The sequence below is a fragment of the Capricornis sumatraensis genome, chromosome 9, assembly GCF_032405125.1.
Source record: "Capricornis sumatraensis isolate serow.1 chromosome 9, serow.2, whole genome shotgun sequence".
NCBI classification, from domain to species: Eukaryota; Metazoa; Chordata; class Mammalia; order Artiodactyla; family Bovidae; genus Capricornis; species Capricornis sumatraensis.
In genome coordinates, this window is record NC_091077.1 from 17,641,137 (window position 1) to 17,655,629 (window position 14,493).

The 14,493-nt window shown below is 43.5% G+C and overlaps 1 protein-coding gene across 3 annotated transcripts in view; it reads right to left on the reverse strand.

The window, feature by feature from the left end:
* VAV1 (vav guanine nucleotide exchange factor 1) overlaps window positions 1-14,493 on the reverse strand; it is a 65,174-nt gene that overhangs the window by 14,638 nt on the left and 36,043 nt on the right. For 2 of the 3 annotated variants that reach the window (XM_068979649.1, XM_068979647.1), the window contains 9 exons: window positions 13,857-13,989; window positions 12,944-13,053; window positions 11,964-12,065; window positions 11,619-11,716; window positions 11,503-11,525; window positions 11,119-11,164; window positions 8,327-8,463; window positions 7,927-7,992; window positions 3,931-3,962 (listed from right to left, as the gene is read on the reverse strand). In XM_068979649.1, coding sequence (XP_068835750.1) covers window positions 3,931-3,962; window positions 7,927-7,992; window positions 8,327-8,463; window positions 11,119-11,164; window positions 11,503-11,525; window positions 11,619-11,716; window positions 11,964-12,065; window positions 12,944-13,053; window positions 13,857-13,989 — 747 coding nt within the window. The remainder of the gene's footprint in view (window positions 1-3,930; window positions 3,963-7,926; window positions 7,993-8,326; window positions 8,464-11,118; window positions 11,165-11,502; window positions 11,526-11,618; window positions 11,717-11,963; window positions 12,066-12,943; window positions 13,054-13,856; window positions 13,990-14,493) is intronic. The other variant, XM_068979648.1, reaches the window with a different exon arrangement.

Sequence of the window (14,493 nt, forward strand, 5' to 3'; positions counted from 1 at the left end):
ATAATAAACAGTCTAGTAAGGAAACTGTTTCTACAAATTCTGGGAGTTTGTGTTAGCAAATTATCAAACCCAAGGAGGGGGCTATGGGAAGCTCCCATTTGTAGCTGGTGGGTCAGAAGTCTGGGTGACCCAGGCTTGTGACTGTCATCTGAAGTGGAGGGCTGTCTTTTGAAGTGTGTTAGTCACTCAGTTGTGTCCAGCTCTTTGCAACTCTATGGGTTGCAGCCCACCAGGCTCCTCTGTCCATAGGATTCTCTAGGCAAGAATACTGGAGTGGGTTGCCATTTCCTTCTCCAGGGAATCTTCCCAACACAAAGATTGAACCCAGGTCTCCTGCACTGCACGTGGATTTTTTTTTACCATGTGAGCTAGGTAAACCAAGCTAGAAACCAAGCCCTTAATCTATGGGATTTGTCGCTAACTCCAGACAAATCGTGTCCGAATCGAATAGAATCGTAGCACACCCAAGCTGGTGTCTGTAGAATTAGAGAATTGTCAGGTGCGGAGAATTAAAACACACACACACACACACACACACACATTTGGTTTCAGAACTATTGAGAGTATGAGTATAGAAAAACAGGTGTGGGGTTTTTTTTCCCTTTTACTCTGAAATTTGGCATTTCTGGAAAAGTATTACTGAGTGTCCACTGTCTGCCCATCTTTGTGGTCACCAGGATGGAAACAGGATAAGGAGAGTGAGACATAGCCTCAGGTACAAAAATTAAAGGGCAAGCCAAAAAAGTCAGTCAACAGGATAAATAACAACAAAGAAAATAAGTAGCACTTTAATGCAATATTTTCTAAATCGCGAAAGCAGCCATACAAAGGAATGAAATACTGATTAAATGCTATAAGATGAATGAACCCTGAAAACATGGTGCTGAGTGAGAGAAGCCAGTCACAAAGGGCACACAGTGCAGAATTCCATTTATATGAAGCACCCAGAACTGGCAAATTCATAGACACAGAAAGTGTGTTCATGGTTGTCAGGGCTTGGGGAGGGAGAGGAAGGGTCACTGCTAACAAGGGGGGCATTTCTTTTGGGGGTAATGAAAATGTTTCGGAGCTAGAGAGAGGTGCTGGTTGCATACCATTGTAAATGTACATTTAATATAAATGTGAAAAATAAATAAAGATGTGACTATGAATATAATTATGCTGTAAGTGCAAATATACAGTGGAAATAATATATATTAATTATAGATAATATATAATTATATATGATGTATAGGCAAGAACATGAATATATTAATAGCATACATTTAAGTATATAACAAAAATATATATTAACTATAGATAACACATAATTATAAGTGATATATAAATATGAAGTCAATGTGTTAATGTTATAAATATAAACAATATATAACAAGTAATATATATTAATTATATACTATATAATTATAGATAGATGTATGGAATTAGTATGAAATGAATGTGTATGTAAATATATAACAATTTATATTATTACCATATAATTACAGATAATATATGTGTGAATATGCCTATATGCTCTAAGTGTGAATATAACATAAATAATGTATGTTAATCATACATTTTTGTTGTTAAATCGCTAAATAATGTCTGACTCTTTGCAATCCCATGCAGTATAGCTGGCCAGGCTTCTTTGTCCATGGGATTTCCCAGGCAAGAATACTGAAGTGGGTTGCCATTTCCTTCTCCAGGGGACCTTCCTGACTCAGGGATCAAACCCGCATCTCCTGCATTGTCAAATATTGGCAGGTAGATTCTTTACTGCTGAGCCACCAGGGCTTCCCATAATATAAACATATAACCTAATATGTATTAATTATATATATAATTACATTATATATTTTAATATATAGCTAACTATATTATTCAATATATAATTATATTGATAAATGTGAAAATGTAATATAGGTGTAAATAATAACATAAATGCCACTTTAACTGGTTAGTTTTATGTCATGTGAATTTTACCTCAATTTTAAAACTAAATTGAAAAAAAATCTGTGATGAATAAAATGTCAAAACTTTAAGTAAGGACAAGATCTGACTCTGCACGTGCCTGGCTGACCACAATTCACCTTTCCCTACTCCCAGCCCTGTCATATCCTGCCTTGATTTACAGTTTTGATAGTTTGCCCATCATAGCTGTTTTTTTCCCCATTGCTTTTGTTTTTTTTAAGTGAAAGTGAAGTCGCTCAGTCGTGTCGGACTCTTTGCGACACCATGGACTGGAGCCCATCAGGCTCCTCCGTCCATGGGATTTTCCAGGCAAGAGTGCTAGAGCGGATTGCCATCGCATTAAAAGAGTATGGCTCGCACAAAAAAAAAAAAAAAAAGTGTGGCTCTCAAAGTCTGAGTTTCCGGCACCCCCTTAAACCCTCGTTGCACCCAAAGTCAGGGTCTCGCTCTCTCCTCGCCCCAGCTCTGGCCGTAGTGGCCTCATTTTACCGCATCTGGCCGGGCAGGGATAGAGTGAGCACCCTGCCTCAGGTGAGCACAGTTCAAACCCTGGATCCGCCACCCAGTTGCCCTGTGACCTCGGGACCCGAGTGTGCTTCTCTCAGTCTTAATGTCCTTCTCTGAAAAGAGGAGATAAAACTGCCCATCACAGAGGAACATTTTCGACAAAAGGCAAAGACGCAGTTGAAGCACCTCATACGTGGTGAGTGTTCACCACACGGTGGCGTTATTAGACCCTTTGTGTAATAAAGTTGGGCTTCGAAGTCCGGCAGTCTTGGGTTCGAATCCCACCTCTTTCACTTCCTTGCTTTGCGACACTGAAGAAGTTACTTGCTGCTCTCTGAGTCCTGGTTTCCTCCATTGCAGAAAGAGATTAAGAAGAGTATGCACTCAAAGCATTATTCAAGAATTGCCCTCAAAATGCTGACCCAGTGGTCATAAAAACAGCATCACAGTGCATCAAGTCTAAGATACCAATCATTGTAAAATACACCATGCTTTCACGGGCAATTATGAAATAAAAATTACTGGTTTCCCTAGTGGCTCAGATGGTAAAGAATCTGCCCAGAGAAGGGAATGGCTACCCACTCCAGTATTCTTGCTTGGACAGAGGAACCTGGCAGATTGCAGTCCAAGAGGTCACAGAGTCTGACACGACTGAGTGACTTGGCACACACACGCACCCATAAAATTAGGCAGAAGAACTGAGACACCACTAATTGTAAGAGCCATTCCAATGCCAGAGGCATTAAATAATGAGAGGGAAAAATATGCATTTTAGAATGGGTGAAATGTGGTCATAACAGCTAATGCTAATAGGAATAGCTCATTCTTATTAAGCTTTTAATAAGCTTAAAAGCTTATTATCTATCTATCTATCTATCTATTTTTTGGATAGATAATAAAGTGCTTTTTGCATGTCAGGAATAGAGCTAAGCACTTTACAGGCTCATGGAAACTTTTTAACAGCCCTATGAATCAGATATTGTTACCAATCTGTTTTCCAGGGAGGAAAGCTGAAGCGCAGAGAAGCTGAGTTACTGGCTAAAGGTCACACAGCTGGATAATGTTAGAGTCAGGATTGGAACCGAAGTCAGTGGGCTCCAAAGCAACAGTATAAACCTCCATCCCTCACTGTACTCTAAGCAGTAGGTTCTCAGAAAAAGGCAGGTGGAGAAGGAGAAGAAGCTCCCATTATATTATCACCATCATTTTCTTTCCATGAGAACCTAATATCCCAAAGTCAAGGACCCTCTTTGGTCTGTGCTCTCTCCTCAGCAGCCCCCGGTGTAGGGCTGGACCCAGCAGTTAAGGCTGAAGAATGAATAACTGACTTGTTATTCATTCATTAAGGCTGAAAGTTTGAAGAATGAATAACTGACTTGTTTGCAGCCCCTTGTGGCACCCCAATGTCCAGCCCAAACATCCACCCCAATACACCCCAAGTTAAAAATAAGAAAGATGGTTCTTACTCACCAGAGATGAACGGACAGGTCCTGGGGGGGACCCTGGGGACACAGACAAAGACCGAGAGTTAGGGGAAGGGGTCAGCATGGCAACAGACTTCAGGACACTGCATTCACTCATTCCACCATCATGTATTGGGTGTCTATTATGTGCCAGGCACTGTGCTCTTCTCTGGAAATACAGCCCCAGAATCCAGTGGGAGAGATCAGCCCACCCCTCCCAAATGAATCAGCTTTAAAGAGGCAGCTACGAGTGTAGGCAGTAACTGGAAAGACATTCAGATCTTGACGTGTGAATTCTTGGCTCCTTGGGAAAATGGTCGATTCCAAGATTGGGGCAGAAAGAGTACAAGAGCAGTCTGCTCTTGTGCTAAAAAGTAAGGAAGAGCTCAGAGAACAATGAGGTTATGTCAGAAGGACAGAGGAGCCAGCCTGAAGGGGCTCCCACTGGTCCAGTGAACCAGTGAAGTTGCCCAATCATGTCCAGCTCTTTGCGACCCCCATGGACTATAGCCTCCCAGGCTCCTCCATCCACGGAATTTTCCAGGCAAGCGTACTGGAGTGGGTTGCCATTTCCTTCTCCAGGGGATCTTCCACACCCAGGGATCAAACCCAGGTCTCCTGCATTACAGGCAGATGCTTTACTTTCTGAGCCACCAGGGAAGACCTAAGCCCACTGGTCCAGGCCGGGACAATATTAAAATAAAAATCCAGGAACATTTCCTGAGATAGATAACAAACAGATACACAGATAGATGCATAGATGATTGATAGATACAGAGATGGCTATATAGATAGATACACAGATAATGGATGCATACACAAGGACATAGATGCACAGATGATTGACTGGTACATACATAGATACACAGATGAATACATAGATGATTACTAGATCCATAGATAATTGATACATAGATGCAAATCGATACATGGATAGACACACAGATACACAGATATGCAGGTGAGTAATAGATTCATAGATACAAAGATGATTGATTGATTGATACATACATAATACACAGATACATAGAAAAGACAGTTCTTTATAATAGAATATCAGCTAATAACTTAGGAGGAATGATGGAGTTAGAAATTCATAATGCAACTCCACAATGGAGAAAGGACCCCAAGCCAAAAAAAAAAAAGCAAAAGATATTTTTTGGAAAATTGGTAAAGTGTAAATACATACTGAATTATGTAATATATAATTTATATATTATAATTTCTAATATGTGATAATTTATAATAGTAGAATGCCCATGCTGAATTTCATGTTTTCAAAAATCATGCTACGTATATACAAGAGAAAGTTACTCTTCTTGGCAGGTATTCAGATTAAAGGGGAAATGTGTCTGTAAACTTACCTTGAAGAGTCTCAAGAAAAAATAAATAATAGATATTTTCTAAATAAATAAAATGTTCAGAGAAAGATGACAGAGCCAATGAGACAAAATGTTAACAATTGGTGATCTGACTAACATATACATGAGCGTTCTTTGCATGATTCTCGACTTTTCTGGAAGTCTGAAATAACATAAAATGAAAGGAAAAAAATGGGAGGGACTGTCTCTCTGCAGGCTCCTACGAGGGCTACAAAGCAGGCAGTGGGGTAGTGAGGAAGCGTGAGGTTTGGGAGAGTGGGGAAGATTTGAAGTCATTATCAAGATGAGGAAATCAAGAGAGTGGGAAACAGGTGAAGAAAGACAAGCGCCGGGCAGACCGGGGGGCAGGTCTGCTCCCTGCGCAAGGAGGCACAGGGGACGTGACCCCATAGAGGACTCTGTTTGGTGCCTCTGAAGGAATGTAGGCGTTGGCCAGCCTTCTGAACCCCTGCTCCTTCCCCAGGTGATGGAGAAGATTCAAGGATGGAGGTTCTTTAAAAAGCTAAAAATAGAGCTACCATATGACTCTGAAATCCCACTCTTAGGCACATATACAGAGAAAAACATGGTCCAAAAGGATACAGTTCAGTTCAGTTCAGTTCAGTCGCTCAGTCGTGTCCGACTCTTTGTGACCCCATGAATAGCAGCACGCCAGGCCTCCCTGTCCATCACCAACTCCCAGAGCTCACTCAGACTCACGTCCATCGAGTCAGTGATGCCATCCAGCCATCTCATCCTCTGTCGTCCCCTTCTCCTCCTGCCCCCAATCCCTCCCAATATCAAAGTCTTTTCCAGTGAGTCAACTCTTCGCATGAGGTGGCCAAAGTACTGGAGATTCAGCTTTAGCATCATTCCTTCCAAAGAAATCCCACTGTTAATCTCCTTCAGAATGGACTGGTTGGATCTCCTTGCAGTCCAAGGGACTCTCAAGAGTCTTCTCCAACACCACAGTTCAAACGCATCAATTCTTCTGCGCTCAGCCTTCTTCACAGTCCAACTCTCACATCCATACATGACTACTGGAAAAACCATAGCCTTGACTGGACGGACCTTAGTTGGCAAAGTAACATCTCTGCTTTTGAATATACTATCTAGGTTGGTCATAACTTTTCTGCCAAGAAGTAAGCGTCTTTTAATTTCATGGCTGCAATCACCATCTGCAGTGATTCTGGAGCGCAAGAAAATAAAGTCTGACACTGTTTCCACTGTTTCTCCATCTATTTCCCATGGAGTGATGGCACCGGATGCCATGATCTTTGTTTTCTGAATGTTGAGCTTTAGGCCAACTTTTTCTCTCTCCTCTTTTTACTTTCATCAAGAGGCTTTTTAGCTCCTCTTCACTTTCTGCCATAAGGGTAGTGTCATCTGCATATCTGAGGTTATTGATATTTCTCCTGGCAATCTTGATTCCAGCTTGTGTTTCTTCCAGTCCAGCGTTTCTCATGACGTACCTTGCATAGAAGTTAAATAAGCAGGGTGACAATATACAGCCTTGACGTACTCCTTTTCCTATTTGGAACCAGTCTGTTGTTCCAAGTCCAGTTCTAACTGTTGCTTCCTGGCCTGCATACAGACCCCAATATTCATTGCTGTGCTGTTTACAATAGCCAAGACATGGAAGCAGCCTAAATGTCCATTGTCAGAGGAATGGACAAAGAAGATGTGGTACGTATATAAAATGAAATATTACCCAGCCATTAAAAAGAACAAAATAATGTCATTTGCAGCAATATAGACGGAACTAGAGATTGGCTTCTCTGGTGGCTTAGATGGTAAAGAATCCGCCTGTAATGTGGGAGACCTGGGTTCGAGTCCTGGATTGGGAAGATCCCCTGGAGGAGGGCATGGCAACCCACTCCAGTATTCTCGCCTGGAGAATCCCCATGGACAGAGGAGCCTGAGGGCTACAGTCCATGGGGTCACAAAGAGTCAGACATGACTGAGCAACTAAGCACAGAGATTGTCATACTGAGTGAAATAAGTCAGACAGAGAAGCAGAGGCATTGTATGACATCCATTTTATGCTAAATCTAAAAAGACATGATACAAATGAACTTATTTAGAAAACAGAAACAGACTCACAGGCACTTAGAGAATAGACTTATGGTTGCTGAGGAAAGGATGGGAGGAAGGGAGGGTTGGGAAGTTTGGTAAGGACATGTATACCCTGCTATATTTAAAATAGATAACCAACAAGGATCTGCTGTATAGCACAGGGAACTCTGCTCAGTGTTATGTGGCAGCCTGGTTGGGAGCAGGGTTTGGGGGAGAATGGATACATGTATGTATGACTGAGTCCCTTTTCTGTCCACCTGAAACGATCACAACATTGTTCACTGGCTATACTCCAAAACAAAATTAAAGGTTAATTTTAAAAAGTCATATGTTCATGTGTATGTAATAAAAACTGAAATGTTAAAAATAAAAAGAACCAGGAGAAAAAGACTGGTCATCCTTACCAGGGTGAACCCCTCTCTGGGCTCAGTCAGCAAGGTAGGGAGTGACATGCCATGATGGGCAGCCCCTCCTGATCTCAGGAGCATTCCCCTCGATGCTTCCCACCCTCACAGGACCCTCTCTGCACCCCCGTGCCCTCACTCCAACCAGACTGAGGCACTCACATGCACGTAGGGCTTGACCCTATTGCAGGGAAACCAGCCGACTTCATTGGTAGACGTATTCCTTCCCTAAAAAGATGGAAGGGAGAGATGGACAGAGAGGTTACAGGCAGCCACAATGCTTGTGTGTATCCATCTCTCACCCAACAGCCACTCTGCTTGGCCATCTATCTCTCCATGACCTGGAATGACCCAGAGAGGGACCAACCAGTATCAACTTCTGGGAATACCACCAGCCCAGAAGGGCCAGGTCAGCCCCAGAAATCCCCATAGACATCACCCTGCCTGGAGCAAACTTCCATTGCCAGAGTCCAGTGGGAGCATGATCCCATTCCCAAGGCCACCTACACCCTAACCCCACGTTCAGGTCCTTCCCAGTCATTCCCATGGCCCCAGCCTGTACCTCCCACCAGTTCTGTTCGGCTTCAGCCTTAGTGAGCTCCACAATGTCTCCCATGCTGAGGCGTAGAAAAGGTCCAATGGCTCCAGGGGGTGGAGGCAGCCCATAGTATTCCTGGCACACCTCCATCTTGGGCAGGCCTGGAGGGGAGGGGAGGGGATGATACAGTGAAAGTCCAGGACTTTCAAACCCAAGTCTCGCCACCCAACAGGATGGCAAAAGTTTAAAAGACAGACAATACCAAGTGGCAGCAAAGATGTGGAGCAACTGGAAGCCACGTGGATTCCTGGATTCTTTTCTTTTTTTTTTAATTTGAAGAAGTTTTTAATATGAAAACATCTAAAATAATTTTTTTTTTGCATAAATGGGAAGGGTGGCCAGGACTCCACAGCTCATTCTTGCATGCGTAGTAGGAACCCACTTTGGAAAACTGCTGGGCAGTATTCACTGAAGCTAATTCCACTCATGAATATATCACCCAGAGAAATGAAACACAGGTCCCCAGATAGTCATAGATGAAGAATGTTCACAGCAGCTCTATTCACAAGAGCCAAAAAATTGGCAACATACCCAATGTCTTTAAGAAGATGAATAAACACAGCATGAAATAACCATATCGTGGAATACAATACAGCAATGAAAAAGAACAAGTGACTGCTTCGAGCAGATACACTAATATGCTGTGAGAGTCCATGCTATACAACTGCATTTGTATGAAATTAAAGGGCAGGCAAAACTAATCTATGCTGACAGAGGTCAGAAAGTGATTCCCTCTGAGAGACAGGACAGACTAGCACTGAGTATGACCAGCACCATCCACTAAAACTTTCTGTGATGATGAAAGTGTTCTATACATTGATCTGAGTGGTGGTTACATGGGTAGAGATTCAGTGAGCCATACGCCTAAGATTTATTCATCTTACACACCTTATGGTATGTATTTCCTGTCTCAGTAGAAATATTTCTGTCTGTCTCATAGAAAATTATATATATATTATGTATATTTCAATAGGAAATTATAGAAAATTATATATTTCTGTCTCAATAGAAAATAATAATTATATATTCATATAAAAAGGATATGAGCAAGAGTATGTGTGTATATATATATGTAAACATATATGTGAACATATACATATTGTTTAAGTATCTATATAGTGGATATATACACACATACACACATTCATGTATATTTTCTCCTGCTGAGAACATCTGGGTTGTTTCTGGATTTTGACCAGTAAAGCTAATATATACATTTATTTATAAAGCTGATTTTATACATATATATTATTACATTATATACATATAGAGTATATACATATATGTATTCCCACTGTTGACCATATTTGAGTTGTTTCTAATTTTTAACTATTACAAACAAAGCTGAAGTACCTATAGCTATAGATATAGAAGTGTAGCTATCTATAGATATCTATCTATCAAGATAGATAGATGGAATGACAGATATGAAACTGAATCGTTACATCGATTCTGAGCGAAGAGCTTATTTTTCTTGGCCACACCAAGTTCTTTTTTTCACTTTGCGGCCGCACTGTGCAGCATGCAGGATCTTTGTTCCCCGGGAATCAAATCCACACCTCCTTCATTGCAAGGCAAATTCTTAACCACTGCACCACCTGGGAGGTCCCCCCTAGTTCTTGAATAAAGTCTTGCCCTACTCACCTCCTGCTTCCTAGGCTTTGCACATGCTGTTTCCTCGGCCTGGACCACTTCTGCCTCCTCATCCATCTAACTCCACCTCATCTTTCAAGTGTCCACTTTAATGCCTCCTCCTCGGAGCAGCCTTCCCTGATGGCTCAGACCCATCAGGTCTCCTACTGTGATGCTCCGGAAAACCCTCTACTCCTTCCACCTCAACTAGAATAACTTAGCCAAAACCTGTCTCCCGCTACCCACCTGGGAGCTCTGGAAGGACAGGAAGTATTCTGTTTTTAGTCACCAGTTTACTTCAGAGGATATATACAATAGATGTTGAATAAAAATTACTCATCATGACTGTGATCCCCCAGACACTATTAACATATACATGAATCCAGCCTTTCCACCACCACCCCCACCCCTGGCTAAAAAGAATTCTGCCTTGGTCAAACTGCATCTCCTGCTCTCTACCTTGCAGGTGGACTATGCTTTGCTGAAACCACCCTATTACGATAAGATTCTGTGACACGGAATCAACGGGAGAGGGCATGAGGTGTGCCCAGCCAGCTAAGACTACAGATGGAGTTTGTCAGCAAACAAAAAAAAGGGAGGGGGGTCAGTGAATAATAAAGGTGAATGGGAGGGGGTGGAGGAATAAACTGGGAATTTGAGATGGACAGATGGACACTACTATATATAAAGAGATAAAGAACAAGGACCTACTTATAATACAGGGAACTATATTCAATACCTTATAATAACCTACAACAGAAAAGAATCTGAAAAATATCTGTATAACTAAATCACTTTGCTGTATACCTGAATCACTGTAAATCAACTAAACTTCAATTTTAAAAAACACCTGTATACATAAAAAAGTGAATGGGAGGAAAGTGCATGGTAACAAGGATTGCCATGTTCCAAGCACCCCCTTCACAGTGTTTAAGCAAAGCTAATAAGAAACTGACTTTGCTATTTAAAACTTCCTTTCAAGTTTCTGGGACTAGAACAGATGTTTTATAAATAGGATGTTATGTGGTCATTAACATAATTGTTGAGATCTCTCCCTGGGTCAGCATCACTGAGGTAAAGACTAGATTTCTTTCTGCCCTGCACAGCATCCCCTGCTGACTCACCTAGCTCATTCCTCTTTTTGTCTTGAGCCCGCCGATGTGGCTTATCCTGGAGAGAGAGACCAAAGAGCAAGCATGACTATCTGTACCCAGTCTGGGGGCCCTTCAACCCTTATCTGCCTGCGGGTGTGCCTGCTCAGTCACTCAGTTGTGTCAGACTCTTTGCAGCCCCAGGGACTGTAGCCTGCCAGGCTCCTCTGTCCATGGGATTTCCCAGGCAAAAATAGTGGAGTGGGTTGCCATTTCCTACTCCAGGGTATCTTCCCAAACCAGGGATCAACTGGGCATCCAGCCAAGAGCCACAACCATTGATAGAGTCTCCCAGGTCCTTCCTTCCCAACTCCTGCCCCAATTTCCATGCACAGAAAGGAACATGGGGGGTCTCACCTTCTTCATAGTTCCTGAATAATCTATGAGAGGGTAAATATACAGATACACTGGTTAGAATGGGGTGGGGGGAACCCTCATGCAGAAACCCACCTCCCACCTCAGTGCCCTAGTACCTTGTCCATGTCGACCACATGGAGGGACCCTCCCAAGACACTCCTTGTGTGCAGGTGCTCGGCACCGTTGACAGCGGTACCCCTGATAGAAAGTGCCTCTGAGATGCAAGGAGGAGATAAAGGAAGGAGTCAGTGATGCTGAACAAACACAGCCAATCATTTTGCCAACAACATAAAGGGCCCCTTTGGGTTTTCTTTAGAGCAGAAGAGAGACAGAGAAGCTGCAGATCAAAGGAGAGCCTCCCCACTCCCAACTCAGGGGCATGATGGCCAGGGGAGCCCCCCATCCCAAAGAGGAAGGGACAACCCACCCCAGCTACCAGGTCTATCCTCCCAGACTCCCACCTCAGCAGCATCTGGCAAGCCTTGCAGGATGCGGTCTCCTCAAATGAAAACATCTGGAAGTCATGACCATTGGCAGTGGCGTTCTCAGGGTAGATGTTGGAGCTGGCGAGGGAAGAGAATTCCATGCAGTGGAACAGGATTCAGCCATTAAAGGCAATGAGGTACCAGTACACGCTGCAACCTGGATGGATCAAGACCTCTTTCCTTTTTTTATGGCTAAATACTGTTCCATTGCATGGATATGCCCTGTTGTGTTTCTCCATCCACCCACTAATGGACATTCGGATTGTGACCACCATTTTGCTGTTGTGAACAGCGCTTCAGTGAACACAGGTGGAGACAGAAAGTGGGTGAGTGGGTGCCAGGGGCTGGCCGTAGGGAAAACAGGAAGTGATCACTGCTTGAGTGCAGGGTCTCCTCTTGGGGTCTGAAGATGTTTTGGAACTAGACAGAGGTGATGGTCGCACAGTGTGAATTTACGAAATACCACTGAACTATGCACTTTTTTTTAAAGATTCTTTTTTAATGTGGACCATTTTAAAAGTCTTTATTGAATGTGTTACAATGTTGCTTCTATTTTTTATGTTTTGGTTTTTTGGCCGCAAGGCATGTAGGATCTTAGTTTCCTGACCAGGGACTGAACTCACACCCCCCTGCACTGAAAGGGGGAGTTTCAACCACTGAACTGCCAGGGGAGTCCCAGAATTGTGCACTTCAAAATGGCTACGTTTTTGTTAAGTGAATTTCATCTCAAGAAAGAGAAGGAGGAGGAAGACAAGGAGGAATGATTTCCAGGCTGGTGATGGAAAATCGTGAACACTTGGCATTCTGGGGATGCAGACTGTCTTGAAAGCCTGTCCCTCCCATTTCCCAGAGCAAGAAACTGAGGTTCTGAGTGACCCCACGGCAGGGTGAGACTGAAGCCCAAAACTGCCGAAAGTCCTCTGAGGATGGAAAGATGGAGGAGGAGGGGGTCTCACATGGCCATCTCGAACTGCTCCATCCACTTCTTCTTTAGTTCTCGTGTCTTGAAGAACAGCTCATAGCCCTGAGCACCTTGGTCCTCAATCAGGAGGAACATGTGAGTCCACTGCAGAGAAGCAGGGTTTAAAATGAAGGCACCTGCCCTGCAGAGGGTGGGACCACGAGCCCATTGACCCTGCTGCTCTGGGGAGGAAGGGGTCAAGCCAACTACAGCCTGTCTGCCCCCAGGAGGGCCCTGTAAAGGGCTTCCCAGGAGAAGCAAATACATACCCACAAATCTAGATTCATACGCACGCATACTTATACCTATGGCTGATTCACACTGATGTACGGCAGAAACCAACACAATATTATAAAGCAATTATCCTCCAATTAAAAACAAATTTAAATAAAAAATTTTTTTAATTACAAAACAAAATAACACTCAGGACTTCCGTGGCTGTCTGGGGGTTAAGACTCTGCACTTCCACTGCAGGGGGTGTGAGTCTGATCCTTGATGGAGGAACTAAGATCCCACATGCCATGTGGGCCAAAATAAATAAATTAAAATTTTTAATTAATTTCTCTTGACTGGAGGCTAATTACAACATTGTAGTGATTTTTGCCGTACATTGACATGAATCAGCCATGGGTGTACATGTGTCCCTGAACCTCCCTTCCTCCAACCTCCCTCCCCATCCCATCCCTCAAAGTTGTCCCAGTGTACCGGCTTTGAATGCCCTGTTTCATGCATCAAACTTGGACTGGTGATCTATTTCACATATGGTAATATATATGTTTCAATGCTAAATCACACACACACACACACACACACACACACACTGGCATTCCAAGGGCCAAGCAGAGAGTTCAAGTGGCATTGAGGGTCCCCAGCATTGGGGTCTCCCAGTTACCACCTCCGAGACTTACCTTCTTGTTGTCCCTCTCTCCGGAGGAGTCATCTCGAATCTGGAAGCTGTGCAGGTTCACAAAGTCCTTGAGGTCATAGGAGTCCCCTCGGCGCTTACAGATGAGCAGAGCTTTGTCAAGCAGGAAGGCATACCTGAAAGCAATCAAGTGTCCCCGTCTGGCTCCTCCCTAAGTTCCCACAAGCTCTCCACCTGATCCCCTCCCACTTTCCGGGCTCACTCTGCTGTCAATCTAGGATTCTGGCTCTTCTTCTCCTGAGTGGTCAACTTGGCCACGCCTACCTGTCTATCTTGACCACACCCATTTGATTCTTGCTCTTCCTGCCACCTGTCCTCCTTGGCTCCACCCACACAACCATGCTGACTCTGCCTCTCCTCTCAGTCTAGGCTCCACCCACTGGTCCATATGGCCCCACCTACCTCAGATGGTAAAGAATCTGCCTGCAATGCGGGAAAACCAGGTTCGATCCCTAGGCTGGGAAGATCCTCTGGAGAAGGGAATGGCAACCCACTCCAGTATTCTTGTCTGGAGATTCCCATGAAGAGAGGAGCCTGGCGGGCTACAGTCTATGGGATCGCAAAGAGTCGGACACACCTAGGGGACTTTTTTAAAAAAACCTGTCTATCTAGAAATAGCA